A 22,843-nucleotide genomic window follows, 5' to 3' on the forward strand; every position below is an offset into this window, starting at 1 on the left:
CCCAAGAGGATAAAAATGATGATTGTTTGTTTGTTTGTGTGTATTTATGTATCTTTCTATCTATCTATTACATACAAGCAGCTTTGTCAAGTTGCAGTGACAAAAAACTCCCTTATACATGAAGCCAAACATGAAGTGTCAATCACCAATCATTGTTGTCCTATGACATATCTATTGTTGTAACGCCATTAGCTGTACAGGAAACAAGAGAGCTACATGTGGGATTATGGTAACAATCAAAGACAGGAGGTAAACTAAAGAAATTGCTGGGAAGTCCAATTTATCAGTGAACGGCAAACTGACCGGATAAAGCCGAGGGATTACTGTGAATTTCCAAAAGGGGGGTTTTGGCCGGGAAGATGAGAATAGTGCTACAGCTATAGATAGGGTTCATCCTGTAGCAGATTCTGATTGTGGCTGTGGCTGAATGTGTACAGTAACATTTAGGCTGAGCTGTGAAGTTTTGTCAAATGTCAATTAAGGCAGGAGTAGCACGCTGATGATAATTCATGTCTGTCCTCTGTCTTCACATACTGTATGTTATGGAATGGAAATGGCCAATATTAGAAAAAGGGGGACAAAATGAATTAATTGAATGAACAAATATAAACATACCCAGTTTATTGACTTATGCAACAGTCCTAGAACAAATCCTGTGTCCATGATGTTGAAACTATTTTAGAGGTGCTGGCTGCTACGGCAGGATGTGCAGAATTCGTTCCAACCTGATTCCCATTTTGATTATATAAATTAACCAAAACACTCTGACATAATTCACTACATTTTACAGATTACACTCATTATCATGACTTCTTATTTATTTTGAGTTGTCTACATTTGGAAAGTCTCTACAGTATGTGCAGACTTCCACATGCGTGAATGAAAGTCACACAAACAGCCTCTGAATGTCAGATGTGTATTCACCATTCATAAAGCTGTATTCAGCAAACACAAAAAATTTCCATATGTGCGTGTCCGGTCTGTAGATACCAACAATGACTCTGATCTGCTTGAACTTTCCACTGGCAGCCGGCACTCTCACTACTGTCATGTTTTCTATAAAGGAACACGCTGTTCAGACAGAGGGGAAAAGGCCATCTTGGACTGCTTACTGAGGAGTCATTTTGTACTCTGGGATGAAAGAAAACGCTGGTTCTGTTATTTAGGGTGGCAACAAAAAGACTATTTAGAAAAGGACCATTCATTTATTGGAGAAAAACAAGTCCCCAGCCATGGACGTAATTGTCATTCCGGACTTGTGAAGCACTTCTGTTCAGTGTGGTGGGCCATCTGTGGCTTAGCTGGATGTGTAGTTAGTTAACACGCAGCACTCAGGAATCTTCGATTGAAAATTCACTTTAAAAAAAAAAAAGAAAAAAAGAAAAAGATTTTGTGATTACAACATTATTCCCATTACAGCTTTCTCTTATTCTGCCCACAACCTGTGCTCTCATAGAAGTAACTTTACCATGGGGGGTGGGGGGCTGAAGAAACTAAAAGGAGGAATTAAAGGCTCCATGTGTTGCTTATTGTCCTGAAGCTCAAGGAAACTAGCACCAGGAAAGTGTCAACTGTGCTAAGCTTTTCATTGTCTGTAGTTTAGCTGTGAGAAGACCTTGGGAAACAGAACAAATCCTCAGGCATTTCACAAACCCCCAAGGGAAACTTGTTCATGGATTCAAGGTCCCCCAAGACACTCAAGGCCGTACTGCTTTTTCGCTTCTATGGCTTTATCTCTGTCTTGTCTAATTTTTATTTTTTCCCCAAGTGCGATTCAGTAGTTTCAAGGCTGAAAAACTGTTGCGTAACACACTGCAGGCCACAGAAAATATGGTATGAATGAACACAAACTGAGATCAGCCAATATGTCATTAATGATATTTCGCAGGATTGGTCGAGTTTCAAATAAAGATGATTTAACCACAGTGGACAACCTTGTTCTCTTAATATTGTGGATATATTAGTTTAACTTTACATCAAGAGCAGAGTTTCATTACCTGGAAAAACATATAGTAGCTACAATGAAATGAAGCAGTGTTGCAAGGGGCACAACCACTTGTTTCTATAGAATATGGATAATTACATTGTTTCCATCTTTTTTCTTAATGGCCAGAAGAGCCTCCATCTGGCCTTTTCATAGGTCTGAATTCCTGTCATAAGCGTGTCACTCAATGCTATTGCTTCTCTATTAACAAAAGACTAAACTCAGGTCAGCTAGTTATCAGAATCTGATTACATTTTGTGTTGACTTGTTTTTATTTGAACTGAATGTGCGACAGTAATGGAAACAGCCGACTGCCAAAGTCTGCAGAACTGAGCTGCTCTCGTAAGGAGCTGAGATGCACAACAGATGATTTCACAACAACACAATTAGAATGAAATGAGGAAATTAAGCAAAACAACACATGGCTTTTGACTATTTATAAAGCTCAGCAAAAGAGCCTGGGCAGCGAAAAAATAAAATTCTACTGTATGTCCCTTAGTCCTCGATTTCAAAAGTGAGTTCAAAGGCTGACAAAGAAACAGGTGGACACAAAAAGGAGCACAGAGAGAGAGAGACAGAGAGAGAGAGAGATAGAGAGAGAGAAAGACAGAGAGAGGGAGAGAGAGAGAGGGAGAGAGGGGTGATAAGGTGTGTTATACTCTCTGAGTTCAGAGAGAGAGGATGAGCTCTGATAAAATAAATAAATAAATTAAATAAATAAAAAAACGTCACACAACAAAAAAGCAAACCCAGCAGGCGGTGGTAAACCACACACTCCCCACAGGGACATCAAAAAAATGATTCAATCCTCTTGGCATGCCATCTACATATTTCCACCCAAGGCAGGAGCGACTGGGAGACTACACATTTTGACATTTATATTAGTGAAGGACGGTTTTCTTCTTGGGCTGGAGGCCAGCATTGTAACACTACCCCATGACCCGTTTCACAGGCAACACTGCAAATCAAGTAGAAGTCAACTTTCACATTGTTAGACATTGTTTAGCTTCTATTATGAATATGTGTCTAGATGGAGACACTGCTATCATCCGTAGCTAGGGTACCCTGAGTCTTATAGATAAGGGTTTACAAGGAAAGAGTAGCTACAAGATATTGTTCAAATCTAGTTCTTGTCAAGGATGAGCTAAGTAGGGAAAGGGACAAGATATGTAATATTAATTAGGTAAGAACCTGGAGAATGCAGATTTTGGTGACCAATAGCCTCTTCATAGATGAATGTTTAGGATAAAGTTAAGTGCAAAGCTTACAATAAATATAATTCTGCCTGAGACATCTGAACTCCTCGTCACTGCGTTTTCTCCAGCTCACAGGAATTTCAAATCACAATGATGACAACTTAATAGAAGCGCAGAAGACCGTAAGCCTGAACCCTGGTTTGTTTCTACAGTCTCACACAAGCGTCCCTCCAAACTGTGGGTCGGCTGTGTAACACACATTCACAACACTATACACCAGCGATGTCATATCGATGAGCATAAGTTCTGTAGAAACAGACAGTGAAAGGGAAGTACTGGATGCGTCATCAGTGATTCTGTTTCTTTGCTTCTTTGTTTCCCTACCGACTTTGAAAAATAGTTCAGCCTCCACACTGTAAAGCTGACAGGGGACTGGCTGGACCGCTTCAAAGCTGCTGGTACTAATTACAAATCCTGTTTTGTTTTGTTTTTTTTTGTTCTGTCACTATCACCTAATAATAACGATGTAAAATTACCATCCCATGTCACTGAATGCAGTTTTAGAGCAAAAAAAATGATGTGCTTGTTGCCACACACCACTTTCTCGATGTCAGTGAAGCCTCCCGCTGTGTCCACACTCTTAGTTCTGAGGCTGCGATCCCACTGCAGGCCTTGCTCCTCCACTCATCTCAGATGTGATGATTCTGTTTGATTGAACTATATTTTTTTTAAGCGACCTATATCTTATATCCGTTTTAAATGACCACTGAACAAAAGATATCACAACGAAAGATACAACATGTCTGTCTGTCAGAAACAACAGAAATCGTTTCCCAGCTGATAAAGAGAATATTTTTTCTCCTTTTGCTCGGAGACTGGGTTTGAACTCTTTGTTGTTTATGAGGCCAAGTACTACTTCTGATAAGCATCCAAAAAAATTCCCCAAAAAATATAAACTCTTGTACTTGCTTTTAGTTACACTGGCGAGAAGTAGTCTGAGTGTGAACACACAATCAGCTGCAGTGTTAGTGGATCCTTCCAACTCTGTCAATAACACATAAGCACAATTCCCAGGCGGACTGTCCCCTCCCTGAAGATCAAAGGAGGATTACCGATCCCCATTCACAAATTCTGTGCTAACCGTCTGTAAAACACCACTCGGAGTGATTGTGAACAGCATCCTGCATCACTTTAGAGTCTAAAGTGCTATAAGAGTGAACACACCACAAGAAAAAAGGCTTTTTTTCCTGAATTATGTCACAGCAGAGCCACAGATGCATCATCATCTTTAACATACCAATTTTTATGTATTCATTTTTACAGTTTTTCGGTTGTGTTGTCCATTGTTAAATGTGTGTTCAGTGCTGAGAGATTTGAATCGCATTGACATAAGCATATGGGACGACCTACATGGCCTTTTAAAAACTGGGTCTGTCATTGATTTGTCAAAACACTGGATAAACCTGCGTGAACATCGCAGGACTGTACATTCGTCATCCAAGTAGGTCAAAGCGCAGATGTGCTCATGGAGGGCTTTTTGTATTAATGCTCATGCACACAGTCTGTAAACACTGGATTCTTAATGCTCTGTAACCTGTGTGTTCAGACCTTCAAGCTGACGTGCTAACTCTCTATAAACAGCAGTTGTTAATGAGGTGTGAATAAGAATGCAGAGGAAAACACTTGAGTGCTGAACTGTGTTATAAACCCTCAGCTTACACCTCTTATCTTGTGGTGCCACTGACATTACATGGACATAAAATGAATATTGTTGAATGAAGGTGATGAAGGGAATAGTAATACAGTGCAAATGGTCATGAGTTCTTTTTAACTTTTAACAAAAAGTGTTCTGCTCCATCTCTGCCATCTCATGACAATAATTACACAGCCTCTAATGTGAAGCGAGGACAGTTTAAAAGACTGTATTTATTTCAGACCCTTTACTTCCATGTAACTTCATCCAGCCTCTGCTCCAGCTCAGCTAATGTAACTTAATTCAGAAGTCAATTGTGCAAATTAAAGTGTTTTATATATCTGTGCATGTGTGTGTACTTAGCTATATTTCGACTTTATTTGTGAGCACTATGACACTGTTGAATACTGTTGTGTTAAAAATTCAAATTTTTAAGTGAGTACCACCCAGACTCTGTTTTTACCTTTGCAGTAAAGCTTATTTCACTACTGGCATTTTTCCCCAACAGCAACAACAGTGAACACCTCTGTTAAAAGAGTAAATATAGATTCCTAGTCATGTGCAAAATGAATTGAGTGTATATATTAAAGAAAGAACAGAGCTCACCTCTCTTAGCGTTGGCTTGTCTCACTCGCCAAACTGTCTTCTGGATCTCAAAGTTGTAATTTGCAGGCAGGGCTTTGATCGCCTCCTGTAACTCGGCATCTTGCAGGATTTCATCTGGAATTTGATTGGCGACCCGGCGTGGTCCTCGGACTGAAGAGAGGGTTAAATGATGGAGCTGTTAGCAATGTGGTGAACACAGACTGAAGCCATCATCTAACAGACCTAACTCTCCTTACATTCTTCAGACAAACGCAGGAGTTATGGGTGAAGTTGAATCTTTGCGAGCCTCCTGCACCAAATTAAGCTATAGACTTTCAAACAAGCGCAAGACATGTTCTACAGTTTGGAAAAGATCTTGGAGTGTGGAGGAGGTTAATACAGGTCAGGAAAGCTGTTGTTGTTGAAAGTTGTTTTGTCATCAGCACTTTACAAATGCATCTCTCACCTCTGCAGTAATAGGCGACAAACAATGAGGAAGGAGAGGTGGGGAATTAGACAAATTTTTTGTTGTAGCATCTCCTGAAAATGTTTTTCTACCAGCTGCTGTGTAGCTGGAAATGTCAGCTGAAATGGGAGATACACTGAGGGAGATTTTGCTGGCAGAGTTTGAGCTCCAATACAGTCTTGTTCCCAGGTACAGCCAGGATTTGACAAGCACAATGTATACTCTACAACTGGGACTGCACCGGCATTTTTTAATTTACTGTCTTTTATTCCATTTTTAATTTGTATTTTGGCTACAACCTTCTGTCTGCTATTGTTTGTTGGTTTTCTTGATAGACAGCAGGACCATGCACCACTTTACTTTCCACCACTGTATTGACATGATTGGTTTGGTGTTGAGTTCAATAAATAACTCAGACATTCAGAATTGTTTTTTCTATAAAAATGTAAATGTAAAAGTTGTTAAAACACTCAAACTACAGTTATCGTAATTAATCCAACCTTTGAACAAGTGTCTATGTAAATCTTTGCCACCAGACACTAAAGACACTGTTTTGCTTTTCAAGAAAAACTCCTGTCTAGTATCGTCTTATCTACAATAATCTTGATTAAAAACAACTTTTATAGTCCTTTCTAGATATGGGCCACAAGGATCATCGTCAGCTTTCTCCTCTGGCAGTAACCCTGCATCGCGTCAATTGCTATACAGATGATTTGCAGTGTGGAAGATGTTTTGGCAGTTTAAACCTCCTCTATCTTATTGACATTTTAAAAACACGACTCAACTAATAACTGTAGTGTCTGCAAAGAGCTCCTGTTATAGCTTTTCCCTATAAACAGGATGTGGAAGTATGACCGAACCGAAACAATTTCCTTGTAATTTCTTTTGTGTGTCTTCCTTTGAAAAGTTTAAAGCGGAAAATGACAGAGTACATGCTGGGATTGTTTGAAATCATGTTGGAAAATGTCTGTCTGAATCAAAGTTAGATTGCGTATGCTGTGTCATGCTGTTGGATACACTGCAGGGTTGCCAAGAATAATAATGTAACTTGCATTTTTAAGTAAACATCCTTAGCATTGACAGTAGCTACATCAGATCCTGCCACATACTATAAAATTTGTGTCTGGTCTCTCAACCACCTCCTTTACAATGCATGCAGCCGCCTGTTCAAATTATCCACAAGCTTTGAAAAACATCAGTAAAATATAAGTCCAATATAGGACAAACAACCACTGCAACTCAATTTAATTAATAGATTAATTACATTATCTAAGACGTTAGGCGTGCAATCGTCTAATCAGAGAAAATGCCATGTTTTCAGGTCATATTTATTTTCAATGTATTCAACAAGAAGATATTGATCTGGTGTTGTACTAAATCAAACGCCACACTGAAACACAACATCTTTCATAAACCCTCAAACACTCAACTAATCTGACTTCCTGTTCCACAAATACGCCACATCGATCTAATGAAACCTGGTGAGTCATGTCGACAACACTGAACACGAACTGGATGCTAACTATGAGGCTAAAGAAGCAAATGTTCTGTCATGTAAAGTGATTATAATGTAGACAGCCGGAGAGCTAGTAAACAGCATGCAGACTAGACATCATTGCCAAAGTGTTGTGCTGACAAAAAAAAAAAAACTGAATGTCGTAGCTCCTTCTCATCGACGTGGAGGCCAGGTAACTGTATAACGTGCTCATAGAAATGATAAATTTCACCGCCTCCTGTACTGAACGTTCATTCTCCACGTTAATATTTACCTGTGGGCTTTTTGGCAGGAACAATCTGGACTTCACTCGAAGGCGCAGCCATGTTTTTTTCCCCAAACATAAAACATGTGAGGAATAAAAAGGGGAAACCAATCGACTGAGGAGGACAGTGGAGAGAAGTCGAGCACCGATGTAATCGATGTCACTGAACGGGACAGGAGGAAAGACCGGACCGTACCGATAGACCAGAGCAGTTCACCAAGGTATACAGAATTTCTATGGGTTAAAGTGCAGTGGCAATATATAAAATAAAATAAAATAAAAAGCTCAATTTAGTCTCGAGGTGCTTTATACATCATATAAAATCACTAAAATGTAAATAAATATGATAAAAAATAGAAACAACAACAATAACAGAAAGTAAACATACAATTAAATAAAATTAAATAAAACATAATTTATACACTGAGCCCCAGTTTCAAAGTGCTTAACTTAATAAAAAATAACAATTAAAATATCAAATAAAAAATTAATCGAAAAATAATACTTAATTACAATAAAATCAAACAGGGGAGAGGATTTTTAGAGCATGAGTAATTCAATGCGACAGTTTCATAGTGTTTTACATTAAAAATCAAATAAAATATAAAAGAAATGTGTGTCTGTGTGAGTGTGTGTGATTGAGAGAGAGAGAGAGAGAGAGAGAGAGAGAGAGAGAGAGACTCAGTTTATGCAATAATCCATTATCTATAAGAGAGATCTGATTTGCAGACTATTTGATCAGGAAATCAGTTTCTTTTATGAAAGCAGAATGGGGAGCAGCACAAATCTCCCGTGATGCTTTGTCTGGTTGGTTAATAGATCTAATAACCTATATACAGCTGCTGTATGTAAGTTTGGTCCACTTGTGTTAAATCCTATTTACTATCATGAAGACCTCTGGTGTCAGGGAGCAGTGTGTCTCAGGCTGGCGCAGACAGGGGCAGAGGCAGTGAGATGGATGGAGCAGGATGCTGCCCGGTGGAGGGGCTGAGGCAGTACAACACACTTTCTCCCTCCTTGAGCGCATCAACGAGCTCTGATCCATAGGTGGAAAGCAGAGAGATCTACACAGACAAGATCACAGAAATGTAACAATTACGAGTGGAGAGGAGAGCTGAAAAGAGGGGGGGGGGGTTTAAGGAAACCGAAGGCATCAAAGTCTACATTATTAAGGAGGATTTGAGGAGTCTGCGTTTATAATCCGACATCAGAGGCGGAATGTGAATCCAAATAACTTATGTTAATTAGAGATTTTAACGAATATGATGCGATTTGAACGGATCTGAAGCACCGAGAGGAGAATTTCAGATTGGCCACTTGGATTTAAATATCTGTGGGTTTTTTTGGAGACTGCCTGTGTTCACCGTCGACTTGCCCCCAGAACTGATTTGCAGCCTCCACGGTCATTTGCGTCTAAAAAAAAAAAAAAGGAGTTGGCTATCAGAGGTTGTATCGGACCACTGTGCGTTTGTGCTCCCCTCTCTCTCTCTCACACACACACACACACACACATACACTGGAGTTATTATTTCGGACTGAGGGGATGATTTTAGTGCGTCTGTTTCGCAATGATTGCCGCCTAATTTCCCAGGTCCGACCGAGGTCCGCCAGACTTTGTGGAAAAGGAGATTATTGTTTGTTGTCAGTCTTCATCCAACCCACGGCAGCCTGCGGTGCAACTCAACACAGTGGATCGCAAGAAAATCCAGAGGAGTGACAACTGACATTCACACGATCGAGCCACGAAAGGCTCCGGATCAACTTCAAAACTAAAGCGCACAAGTTTTAAGTCTGGAATATAAGAATAGATGATTCTCCGAGGACAGAAGACGAAATACACCTAGGCCTACAAAATGTTCAAAAGGGGTGAGTAAGTCTCAACTTTAGCCCCCGAATTATTCTCTCCATTTGACTGTTTTGCTTATTTCATTAGTTTTCTGCAGCCTGGGTGAAATCTGCGCTCTGACAGTGTCGCCAGTATGAATCCAGTGGTGGTTCTTTTTTTTTTTTACCTTTATAAAACATTGGCTTAAATATGAGGCTGTTCATAATGCACCATGCTGCCCGGCAGATGTTATTACAGACGATGCGCCATTTGAAGCGCATCTTTAATTTGCACAACACGCACCGAAGGTTTCTGGGAATGAAATATTCATCTGTGTAAGGAAACATGGGGACGACTATGTGATATTTATACAGCTGATGCCGCACTGCAGTTTATGAGTTGTACCCGGGTCACAAGGCTATCTCTGCCAGCATTGCACTCTGCCGAAGCATTATTATTTGCTGCGTGTCAGTACATCTAGCTGTGATGGATCAAACCGCAGTTCACAAGGTTATTCACCGCTGGCTACACAATGAACACTCAAGACCTTTAGCACTTCATATGAAAGGGAAGAGGTCCTCAAACTTTTAATATCAAGATCCCCCAGACGGATACAGCCCACATTAGACCACAGACTCTTATTTGATGACCAGTCTCTTTCTCTCTCTCTGTCTCTCTGTCTCTCTCTCTAGCTTTAATTTGGCCACACAGCTGTGCAACTGTCTGCTCTGGATGTCTGACAACAGTAGGACAGTAAAACCTCTAATGAGAATAGATTACAGTAATACATGCTCCCATTGTGCTATCATCCAGGGAGTGAAATAATAGTGAAATTAAACTGTTTCTCATTTAGCTGGGGCCCCTGGAGCCCCCCACAGGGACCCCACTTTAGAAAGCACTGTATTATAGGCTTTACTGGAGTTTTTCAGGAGTTTGAACTATCCTGCATGTGATATAGTCCAACTTTTGAACACACACACAGTGCAAAACACAGAAACACACATGCTCGGTGGGGGTCAGCACACAACATACTCACTGTCTGTATTATATTTGTATTTATTTAGTGCGTGTCGTGAAAAACCATCTGTTGTGTGTGTTTGTGCTGTGTGCCTCCAGGGGGAGAGGGAAAAACAACATGTTTTCCTTCTGCCATCAGATCGATTATTGCTGTTTCAACAGTCGAAATGAAACGCATCATAGTGATGAGTGTTTATAGCTATAACAGCTTTGAGGGAAGGCCTATTATCTAAACCTGCATCCTGACAGCTTCTCGTGATTGATTAGGCTTTAAGAGAAATGAGCAGCTAATTCTTATCATTTATGAGAAGTGTTATGTCTGGATTTTATTTATTTATTTATTTATTTATTTATTTTTGGGAGAACAAGTCTGAGTGACCATGTGTGATTCTAGAAGAGGCTTTTTAGAGTTTAATGTATCTTATATGTGTGTCTGTTTTCTGCCAAACTAATGGACATGCTGGTAAATGCTATTACACTTGATTCATAGTTATCATCAACAGATCCTCGATGATATGACTTCCCATAGCATACAATCATTTTCCATTTACGCTCAGGGTTAAATGGAGAGCTGAAACCAGGATGATTGGCGTCTGTCCTCCAAACATGCTCGGCCCTTGCTCTGTATAATGTTTTTTTTTTTTTGCACGTGAATCAGCTGTCTTACCACTGCACATTGCCGGACAGAAATTCACTTAATTCAAAACAAATGACTTCAAAGTACAGATTTCACCAGTCTGCCAAAAGTGCTCAGTATGCCAACATGTCTGAGTCCACAATAGTGAGGCAGCGATGCGTCAGTGTTGGCAGGAACAGCGCAGAAGTTCTCTGATGAATTTGAATTTTTTTTGCACCTAAAATAACATATTCAAGGGAGCCTGAATGATGCATCAGGCACAGCATTTACTGTGACACATTCACCATTCACAAACATGGAGAGGGAAAGTGTCTTAGCTGACACACACATTGGCAGCAGCTCTCACGTTGACTTCACATTGTGGCTAGCTGGACCTAATTAGCATGTTAATGGAGTGGACGCGTCGATTGTATGTTGGCCTTTTGCTTCACACTTTGTCTGACAGTGTGCTGATCTCTCCATCTGTGGGCCCATGAGTTTGTACAGGCTGATCATTGCTGCGACAAGGTACGGTCATGTCCATATAATCCACAAATATGTCTAGACATGTGCAACATTAGCTGTGGTGTGTATTCAACTGCAGGTGAAACAACACAGTCCTCATATCTTTGTTTGAACAGTCAGAATGGTGTTTGGGATTCTGCTTGTGTGTGTGTGTGAGTGTGTGTGTGTCTTTTCTATGGCTTATACAACTACATGTGTGAGCGAGTATGTGTCTGGGTACATCTGTACATCAATGTAGCCATGCAAGCATACATATCACTCCATCTCTGTCTCGGCTTTTCCGTCGATCCCTCTGTCTCGCTTTCACGGTCTCTCTTTTTCTCAAACCCAGTCAGCCATAGAGTGGGCACAAGGGATGATGTGTCAGAACAGCTCTGAGATGGAAAGGATGAGATGTCCACTGAATATACCATGCGGTGACGTGCTGTAATTGCTGCTACATGTTATTCAAGAGCTGCTGCATGTTATTCAGGATTAGTACAGGAGGCTCAGCTACGGCTTTCTCTGCTTTATTCCACCTTGCGAGTCGTGCAGTGTTGGGCACAGGCAGGTATGCAGCTCGCATGCTTGCAGAAAAAGAAGCACTTGTGTCAGTGTGCAACACCAGCAAACACAAAGATAAATGCACATACATGTACTTGCAGTTCTATTATTATGAAGATGCTCTGCTCTCTGATTACATTTATTCCTCACACGCTAATGGTTTTGCATGGTGTAGCCCATTTACTACAACTGAATTGCTGACCTGAATGTCATAGATTTTCTCACTCCCATGGGCAGCCACTGGTTTCTATTCATTTCAGAACAGCATGAAAATCAATTTGCAAAGTCTTGAATCATGCTTGAGAAAATCACAGACAACATGAATTCATCTTCATGTTCAGTCATTTACGTCATTGTTCATTGGTGATGCTGCTGCAGACATTAAGTATTTTAGTCCTCTTTTGTTGGCACTTATAAGTAGATGTCAAAGCTTTCAAAGCAAACTTTTAAATACAAACAAGACTGTCCCTCATTGCATCTGGATGCACCACCCAGTGACAATGTAACCAGCAGCAAACATGGAAGCAGCTAAATGCACTGAGTGATGGATCACATGTCTCAAGTACGTTTAGTCTCTACAAGTAGATCTAATTACTGCACTGACATAAACTGAACCTGATGGCTGGCCAGGAGCTATAGGAAATCACTCACAACCTGTGTCATGCTCTGGTATGCCATGACTGTGATGTAACATGTACATAATTTGTACTTAACAGGCTAAAAATGCAAAACTACTGATAAGCAGCTTTCAGAATCAGCAGTACATGCCTTACCTCAACCCTTACACCTGAACTTTAAGCTAATCCATCATCAACCATAAATCCTACTTCTTAACCTGAAATAGCACTCTGAAGCTGCTGAGGGGTGCGCGCACACACACACACACACACACACACACACACACACACACACAAATATTGTTGGTAAGTGTCAGACTTGCAAGATAAGATTAATTTGAAAATGCATTTGCATTGACTTCATTTAACATGATGAGCCTCTTTTTCTTAAAAATGAAATTTAGCTGTGAGAGAACAAAGGGCCTTGTAACAACAGTACAGATCATGCAAGCTTTATGTTTGTGCACACTGACATAAACATCAGAAATTATATGAATACTAATTAATTCAAATTAGGAACAGTCATAAATGTCATCTTAAACAAAATGAAACAAAAAAGCACCACAGTCTCTTCCTTAATCCTCCATCTTCAGTGACTGACAATATGCAGAGATAATTACTTGAAGCCATTATGAAATGCTGTAGCATTTAGTAATCATATTTTGTAAATCAACTGCAATTACGAGCATTGACTTTAAAGTAGCACATTGCTCATGTTGTTTTCAGTACTGGCGGACAGAGATAGAATTTGCCATTAATGAGTTCAGCACAATGAAATGCAGCACAAGGGAAACACCTGTGGGCTCTTCAGCTTTCCAGCTCTGCTCACTTGTGCGGGCCGTAACTCACGGACCTGAGTCGGTGGCGTCAGAGCGGCTCTTCAGCCAACACAGCTCCAGTTCTGCTTTCCACAATATCAAATAACCGCAGATGTCAAGGGGCTCCTCTCTTCTGTCAGGGAGATGTTTTTAACCAAAGGATGATATGACTCATCAACATCAAGTGCTATGTTGATGATGATTAAAAAGCAAAAATACCAAAGTCATAAAAACCAACGGTCTTTCTTTGTTGCCAAACGACGAACAGAGGCTTTTCCCCAACGCGCCCCGGACGTAACCCCATGCGAGTGATTTGATATGATGACGTGAATTTGCACAAGAGCAATAAATGCCCATCTGTCACTGTAATGTGTTGCAAACTTTAAGCCATCGTCAAGGCCCAGAGAGAGTTCTATTTAAAGAGAAACACATTCCCCACTCATATTATCATCTTCCTAATCCTCTCACAGTGTCAGCCTTCTGCTATCACTCCTTGTCAACTCTGCATTGTTGTACTTTTCAGCCTGGCTTGTGTTTCCGCACGGGTGAGAGCAAGCGTGGACTGATGACTGAGGGTTTGGAGGGGAGGGCGGTTTGAAGAGAAGTGAAGAGGATAATGTAGAGGGGAGCAAAAATATAAACCTCCTCAAACTGATCCCCTAAATCTATATAAGCCTCCTGAAAAATAGAAAGCAAATCTGAGAGGAGGACAACATCTACTGCTGTCTGACACTTGTTTAAAAACGTACATATTAAGACCTTTCTGCACGTCTTCTGTTTAAAAATGCTAGAATAGGCTGATCACGACGCTAAGATGCACAAAAATGAATTACGCAAGCAAAGAGTTATTTTGCATAAATCCCCTGATTTAACAGGATAATGCAACCAAAAAGTTGAATAAATTGACCCATTGGTAGTCTGTAGATTTAGCCTATAAAGCACAGCGTCAAGGATAATTGACAGAGGAACATTACCAATTATTGGATAGCTGAGTCACATTTATTATGCTGCCACACAGTGCACCTCTGGCTCTGTCAGTACATCCCAAACATCTTGTTTAGTCAAAGGAGATTGTTGAAATCCAAAAGCCATTTATTTAGTGGCCAATACTCAGGAGTGTTTCCATGGAAGCCTCTGGGATTGTTTCACGACGTGATGCCTAACAGAAGATGACAAATAATTAAACAAGTTTGTAAGTGTGTGTGTGTGTGTGTGTGTGTATGTGTGTGTGTGTGTGTGTGTGTGTGTGTGGAGAACACAGCACTGACTGGTGTGCATGTCCCTTTTCTGGCTGAACTGTTGTTTTTTTTTTTTCCGGGAGCCATTTTCACACTTCCCTGTCAACCATTTCACACTGAATTAGGGCATGAGGGCTCTGAGTTCAGAAGTGGATGCGGTGCTCTTATGCAGCTGAGGGATCACTTATTAATGACATCCCAGTGATTAAATCCACTGGACGTTACAGCTTGGGAGAGCCTCTTCCAAAGAGGAGTCAGAGGTGCGAATTACAGAACATGCGTGGAAAAATCTGTCCATCTCGCGTTTGAAACTCAAAGCAGAGAAATTACCTGATTCTTGTACAAACGCCATCTCCTCAGCCTTTGTTGTGGAAATGAGATGCAAGGATGGTCATTAGCGGATGATAATCAGGTGAAAGAGACAAACAACCTAAGCCCTGTTGGTTTTTCTAATATTAATAATTAATTTCTGATTAAGTGGCTAATTGGAGTTTAAAGGTCAATGTCAATGAGAATGCCATGGATCTTAGAAGACAGGAGGGAGGCGGGGGGAGAGGCAGAGGGAGACAGTCCAGGAGACTGTTGACAGTAATCCCAGGTGCTCTCCTGTTACTCTGACAGCTCTCCCCCTTCCTGAGCCATCCTCCCCAGGCGACTTTGCCTTTGTGTGCTGAGGACAGCAATTCAGCTCCACCAGCACCTGGGCATCTGCCCTTTTGGCATTGAGAGTTAGCAAGTCCCCGAGATGGAATGGCATATCATCACAGGACAGAGCAGAGGTTAAGAAAAGGGGAGAAGGGAACGTCTGTCACATTCATTTGTTGTCCTCAAGTTAAAGAAAGAGACAGATGTGGAATTCGGTTTGCATGTCAGCTCATCAGCGCAGACATGCATTGGGTATGTGCACACCGGCGTGCATTCTCTCCTGTGCAGCACAAAGTCTGAACTAATCTGACTCCTGGCATTGATTCAACTTATTCATTATGTCCCAGATTAATCTCACACTCCATCCATGTCACAGTCAGAACTCATTTATTTCAAGATGTTTGACATGAAAACAATGGCTAATTCAGCCTACAAAGTATGCAGGTTTAAAGATGAGTCCAAATGACAATTTCTGCTCGGGCTGCTGGGTGAAATTAAAACACCCGGTGGGGGATGTGATGAGGAAAAGGAACAACAATCATCTTTTTCCATTTTCCAAGCCTCCTGTCTTTGGCTTTGTCACACCACTCACCTCCTGCTCCTCAGCTCCACTAGAGCCGGCCTTCTCGTCCCCTGCTTTAATGAGACAGGCTACTGTCACAGTCACATCTAAGCTTGGTGCTTGTACTATCTGCCGTGTCTGTGTTCTGGCAAATGTTATCTGTGCTCATGCGTCTGTCACGGCTCAGGATGACTTTTAGGAACAGTCAGGGCTCAGGTAATTGCTGCAACCTGTTAGGATTAATTCTGCCCTGTGATGTTAATGCATGCTGTGGTCTGTGATATTGCAAGTGCAGAACCAGTCTTACCACCGGCAGGGTGATTAGGCTAATTGTGGGGTGCCATTGTGATCTTGTTGGGCTCCAGTTACAGATCAGGAAAAGCCTCCATTTCCATACATTCATCCAATTTTTTTAAAGAAAGGATTTCTATGTTTTCAACCATTCCTTGAAAGCAGCCTAGTTTCATTCATGAGTGAATTGATGAGACACAGGCTGGCACCAGATGTTGTCTCATGTAATGGGTTGTAGAGGACAAGAGGATTTACTATGGAATCCAAAAGATAGTTGGAGAAGAACGGTTGAGTATTATTTAAAAGGCAGGACTGAGAGACAGATGGAGTTGTAGTAATTACAGAATATAGGCCAAGGTCTTTTCCACAATCACACATCTTTTTATATGCAAATCCCTCACAATTGTCTTAGAATGGTCTTAAATTCAGTCATTTACAGCAGCAGAACCATGTTTTGACCTTATTAAGGCTGGCACAATGGGGATAAGAATGGATTGGAATTACCAGTTTCAATTTCCCACATCTTTCTAAATGGGAGTCAGAAATGTCCTGCTGTGTTCAGGGGCTACCTTAAACATATTGAAATCTATTCCTGGTTCTCTCACACACTCTCTCCTTATGTATTTCAGTGCTCTGAATGAGAGTGAAGTCCTTGACATTTGCCTGTTTTCCTTCTCTAACAAGCATTGCTCTTCAGCGTTGGCCCTCACTCATAGACATCATTCGAGCCATTAAGACTTTGCATCATAAACACTGGGTAACAAACTCACAATAGAGGTGCAAGGTGCTGTTTTGTGTGCCAGAGATAAGCGTGTTAATTATTCCAGTACTTGGTAAAAAGCACAGAGCCCTGGCTGAACTCAAATGACACACTGTGGTGGATTGTAACACATGGTGCATGCGGTAAGTCTGTTCGAAGTATTGTTGGCTATTGGTTTTGTGCTCCATCACATCCCCGCCCTCCTTAACTGATGTTGCAGTGGCTTTTTTTTTTTTTTTTTGGCAATAGGTGTGGCTGGGGAGACCTTGCTTTAGGGCAGAGTAGAAACAGTAGAGAGAAGTAGTCGGACCGGTAGCTAGTTGTTTTACATTCAAATCACCTTGATCCTGCAGGGTTTCAGTTGTGCATCCTAATGAAGCGCTTTCCTTTGCACGTTGCTCAGGATAAAATCCAGGTGCCTCTCTGTTTAAGATGAAACTGCTTGGAAAGCAAGCAACTCTCAGAACGTTTTGTCATCTTGTTCTTGGCCGTCATTTTGGAACAACAAAGGGACAGATGTCACAGCAGTGTGGTCTGAAGGCGGAGTGAGACCGTCGGTATGAAAACACCATCAAATATGGATTTTCTTCCCCTGGCAGTGCAGGAATAGTTGTTTTTTTGGGGGGATTTTAATGGCGAGCAAAAGGGGAAAGCTGAGAGCTGTTTTCATTCCGAAGAGAGGTTTCCACCCATCTGCTGTGGTTGGAATAGGCCCTTGAAGAGAAAGCTGCATCCTGCATCGCCTTCAGTCAAAGAAAGAGAAAAGAAGGAAGAAAAAAAAAAGCTGTCAGGCTAATAGATAGTCAGTACCATGTACGCCGTGTCTCGTAGCTGCTGCTCCCAGTCAAGGCCTCAATCACAGACTGCTCAATCCCCATGGGAGGCCAGGGAACACAGAGATGCCACAGTCTGACAGTGAACACTGCCGTGGCTCTGCCCCAACACCCCAGTATAAGATCACTGTCGAGGCCATGTGTGCAACCCTGACAGCTCCAACTCTTACTAAAACTACAAGTTTCTTTATTCCCCAGATGGCAGGGAACAGCCTACAGTTTGCCCTCAGCAATCACGCTAATATGTCCCCAGCCCCCATGCAGAGACCTGCCTGATGCTAAAGTGTTGTTTGGAAATAGAACGTAATCTAGAGGTAAATATAGCAGATGTCATCCACTGCCAGCTCAGTTAAACAATAAACAGGACACACTGGTGGAATACTGACTTGTTATATGGTTGAGCTGGGGTTACATAAGATTCATGAACTGCCATGGCGGTAAGAATTCTTTGTAGGGGGGATTGATAGCATTTGCTGCTAAAACTCCTCTGGCTGGGACATTAACTCACCAGATTTGTCCCTGTCTTCACAAGCACAGCCTTGTCAATTATTTAAAAGAGCAAAACAACAGCCCAGAAAAGACAGCACTTGGTTTGCGGAGCTCATTTACACGTCTCTATTCCCAGAAGTGTGCTCATGCATTTAGGCCATAATAAGAGCTGGTCTTTCATCCCTATGTGTCTGTGTGCTAATTCACACTCTTACCAATGTGAGTACCCTCATCCCTCAAAGACGAGGGCATCAAGGGAAAACAAAGAGGCACTAAGGAGAAGGTAACAAAAAAAAAAAAAAAAAAAAGTATTATTAAAGACTTGTTTAGTTGCTCACTTCATAGAAGCAGAAGGAGGCAGAAGACTTCATTATTGTAACAGAGAGATACAGGGCCAAAGAGAGAGAGAGAGAGAGCACAAGGACAGGCATTAGGCTCTGTCAGGGCTCTAATGGAAGAAGCAGGTTTTTTGTGTCACGGCTGCTCTCTCCACTGATGGATGGGGAGGTTAACAGTTGCTGCGAGTTAGGTAGCTGAGTGCACAGTATCCTCTGGAGCCACCTTCCAAACAGGACCCTCCTGTATCTGCTGATTAGTCAGTCAACCAATCTGAGACTATAACTTTCATCCCATTGTCATAAACTAAAAACTAAAGCCACGTTGTCTCAATAAGTCATTTTCTGACATGACTATATTTGGCAGGCTGCATTGTTTACTCTGCATGCATCCATGTACATATTAGTTTTGCACTCTCTGTGGAATTAAACATTCTCATTGAGACATGACAATTTATGCAAAAGAGGTATGGGGAAGAGGTCTGTGGTATTAAACAGCATCTCTTTCCAAGCACATTCACAGATTGTGTTGCAGAGGGAGAGCCTGTGCTGCACGGGTCAAAAGGAAGTTAATAGAATCAATGACATTGTCAACAATGGAAAAAAAAAAGTAAGTACACAGAGTTGTTGAAATGGAGAGGGGGTAAAGGAGACAATGGAAGAGGAGGGGGGAGGATAAGGAGGAGGGAACAGGATATGGGCTGTAATGATGTCTGGGAGAATATATGTGTTCCTGAGATGGTGTCATTGACATGAAAAAGCCAATTGGCCCCTAAGACTGATGTCTGTCTCCATGGACCAGTGCAGATGAGGCTATTGTACTTTTTCAAGGAACAAGCAGGCATTTATTATGAGCATGTACCTATACACATACAAGCTCTGTTGACCAGGACGTACGTAAACATGCCAGTTAACCGTGGCACTGAGGGAAAAGTGTTATGATCATGTGACCCCAAATGACATTGATGCAAATAAGGCTTATACTGGATGGAAATAAGTCTGGCATATTATCTCTGTAGTTATATCCTCCATTGTCCCAACAGCATGTCCTGATGTGAGATGGGCTCTATCTGTATTATATTCTGTTTCTTGTTTTTGTCAATATGTTTATTATGTTTCTGTATGCAGTATATTTAGTATGTTTTCCTTGTGTTTGATTTTAATGTACTTTGTACAGCACTTTCGTCAGCTCAAGCTGTGCTCTAAAAATCAAGTTGACTTGACTATAATAAGTTGTACTCTTCAACTTAGAACCAGCTGATTGGTTCAGAGTAAAATAATATAAGGTAACCACTTCAGAAGACCACATCTAATCTACATGCATATCTTACAAGCACTGCACAGCCAGCAGCAGTCTACTGTACAGTTTTGATTTTAGAATATTAAACAAATATATAAAACCAAATTAAGCACATTAATGGGTTTATTCAGTGGCTGAAAAGATCATTAGATTTAAAATTTGAAAATTGTCTCTTGGTGCTTCAAGCATTTGTGTTGCTGTCTACCATAGTATCTGTTTGTAGGTGGGTAAAAGAGAATTAAAAAAAAGGGACAGAAGAAGATAAAGAAAAACAAAAATAATCAGTTAACATAGAGCTTAAAAAGAAACACCATCAGTGCTCCCTCCTGTTCCTTAGTAGAAGCATTTTAGCCAGCTGTGTTTATTTCCAAATTTCACACCTTGTTTATGATGTAAACATCATCCTTGTCCCAAAGTCTCCATGCAGTACAAGCTACATGATGTGGCAGTGAGAAGACGGCGCACCCACAGCCCAATCTGTCAGGGCCCCTTCACGGCAGGCCCCGCCACACACACACACACACACACACACACACACACACACACACACCACACACACACACACACACACACACACACACACACACTGTCTGTTAGAATGCATACATTTAGTCAGTTTTTCATCTCTGCACGGAGTACCTCGGCTTATGAAACCGTGCAATGATGGCACTATTATCCTGCTGATCGGAATAGCTCTTGGCGCTGTGTGGGAGCAGCTGGGGCGATCTCATACACACACACACACACACACACACACACACACACACACACACACACACACACACACACACACACACACACACACACACACAGGCACACACACACACACACACACACACGAGCTGCACTCTCTGTCTCTCCCTCTCTGTTGGAGATTCACACCATTTTTGTTGCATCCGTGTATGTATGAGCCCTCTTCAGCTCTCTGCCTCCCACCTAGCAGGTGCAAACACTTCTATAGAACTAAAAGGCTTCGGCTTTCTCCCTCCATACACTACTCATCTACTCATCACTGCCCACATAGTCCTCCTGAAGAATGTGATATTATGGTCACGTATGCGGGAAACAAAACAGTTATTACTATAGAGTTCTGTTTTGTTTCTGTCAACACCAAACTGTTGTGTTAAACAATGAGCTTCATCTATAAAAGGCGCAACTTTGAAAGAAACTTTGTTCGTGTTCGCGCGACGACTCACACCGCTGTTGGTGCTGTTGGTCCGCTGCACAGCTGCACTTCAACATGTTCAAAGTTTTGATCTGAAATGTTTGTTCTTGACATTCGAACACAAAGGTCATCTTTTAAGTGGGAAATGTGCTGAGTGAGGTAAGATGGCGAGCCGTATTAAGAAGCTCCCTACAGCGTTCTGCCATGTCACCGCCGTTCGTGTCACACCAGACAAATACGCATGTTTGCAGAAAACCTCTGTCAGAATGGATCCTTGACTATTGTGTGATCTAGCCTGGAAGGTATAGCACAGTTCAGAAAACTCTGTCTTCACAAATGCTTCAATGCCAAAATAAAACAAGTTGAAGTTGACACGGCAGAAAAGTGAGAGACATGGCAGATGTCAAAATATATAGATAGGCCTTTAAAGAAGACAGCTCTGAAAACCAAACCAAATTAGTAAAGTAGGTCTGTGTGTTAGAGATTATGTAGAGTAGGAGTTCCAGCATATGGAGTTGGAGTTATTGCCTTGGATATATGAATTAATTCACAAATCGTAGGCAGTTTAATTTAAATCAATGAACACAAAAAATCTTTCAGGAGAAATTTTCACTCTGTCTCTGATGTAAATCAGTGACAATATATCAAACGATTTAAAAATATTCCAGACCAAATCCTGCTGATTAGAAATAAAACCAAATATGTCAAAAAATTGTCATAATAATTTCAAAGTTGACATCTGGGAAATTCTCATTCATGAATGAATGTCAGGATTTTCTTTTGATAATAACAATGTTTGCAGCTTTTGATATAACTAAGTATTGGACTTCTTCCATCCTTATTTGCACAAATTAGTCTCCTGCCTCGACAAGCAACAAGTACACAACATCTGTATGGGTTGGTGTTGACTCACAGCCAGGTCCGCTCCCACGGCCTGCAGTCAGCTCCGTCCTGCTGTGTGTATCACCAGCTCTCCGCCTCTTCTTTGGCTTATGATTAATAAGCCATGTCTAAAAAAAAAAAAAGAAAGAGAGAGAGTGTGTGTCTTAGTGAGTGTGTGTGTTAACATTTGTGTTAAGACTTACGCTGGGCAAAGAAAGTGGTGTTCCCCGAAGAGTGTGTCTGAACATAAAGGCCGTGACCTCTCAGCACCAGTCCTATGACCCCGCAGCTCAGCGTGCTTGGCCCCTGCAGCCCTGTAAACACCCACAGAGCTCCAGCTTATCTCCAGTCACAACAATAAACAAGGCATTGTTGAAAGGAGATAGAAGTATGAACAATGAGCCAAGGTGTTTTCTGTCTGATCCGCTGCCTCTTGCCGAGACTGCAGGATGACTGGCGCTGTTTCATTTTGAATGCAGATTTGTAAGGACAGAGTAAACAGGTAACAAAGGTCACAGAAAAACATTGTTCTTAGCAGCGCCTGGTATACAGATACAAACACACTCCGCAGACGCACAGGGGGACATTTCGACACACAACCAACAATTTGTTTTCCACATTTTGAAGATATTGTTGCCCCCATTTCAGACAAACCAATACATACACACAAATATGATGCTTCTACAACGTCATCCACA

The 22,843-nt window shown here is 41.3% G+C and overlaps 2 protein-coding genes and 1 long non-coding RNA gene across 3 annotated transcripts in view; 1 reads left to right on the forward strand and 2 right to left on the reverse strand.

Moving 5' to 3' along the window:
* dph1 (diphthamide biosynthesis 1) overlaps positions 1-7,815 on the reverse strand; it is a 56,036-nt gene extending 48,221 nt beyond the window's left edge. Inside the window, exons 1-2 of the mRNA XM_056373482.1 lie at positions 7,694-7,815; positions 5,480-5,629 (exon numbers count right to left, since the gene is read on the reverse strand). Of these exons, the coding sequence (XP_056229457.1) occupies positions 5,480-5,629; positions 7,694-7,763 (220 nt within the window). The 5' untranslated portion in view covers positions 7,764-7,815. The remainder of the gene's footprint in view (positions 1-5,479; positions 5,630-7,693) is intronic.
* An 805-nt stretch (positions 7,816-8,620) lies between these two features.
* rtn4rl1b (reticulon 4 receptor-like 1b) overlaps positions 8,621-22,843 on the forward strand; it is a 137,722-nt gene continuing 123,499 nt past the window's right edge. Inside the window, exon 1 of the mRNA XM_056373481.1 lies at positions 8,621-9,550. Coding sequence (XP_056229456.1) covers positions 9,538-9,550 — 13 coding nt within the window. The 5' untranslated portion in view covers positions 8,621-9,537. The remainder of the gene's footprint in view (positions 9,551-22,843) is intronic.
* The window catches only part of LOC130167374 (uncharacterized), a 161,641-nt gene continuing 154,754 nt past the window's right edge, over positions 15,957-22,843 (reverse strand). The window contains exons 2-3 of the long non-coding RNA XR_008827286.1: positions 22,177-22,273; positions 15,957-17,884 (exon numbers count right to left, since the gene is read on the reverse strand). This is a non-coding gene — a long non-coding RNA (uncharacterized LOC130167374). The remainder of the gene's footprint in view (positions 17,885-22,176; positions 22,274-22,843) is intronic.

Source organism: Seriola aureovittata, chromosome 4, assembly GCF_021018895.1.
Source record: "Seriola aureovittata isolate HTS-2021-v1 ecotype China chromosome 4, ASM2101889v1, whole genome shotgun sequence".
NCBI classification, from domain to species: Eukaryota; Metazoa; Chordata; class Actinopteri; order Carangiformes; family Carangidae; genus Seriola; species Seriola aureovittata.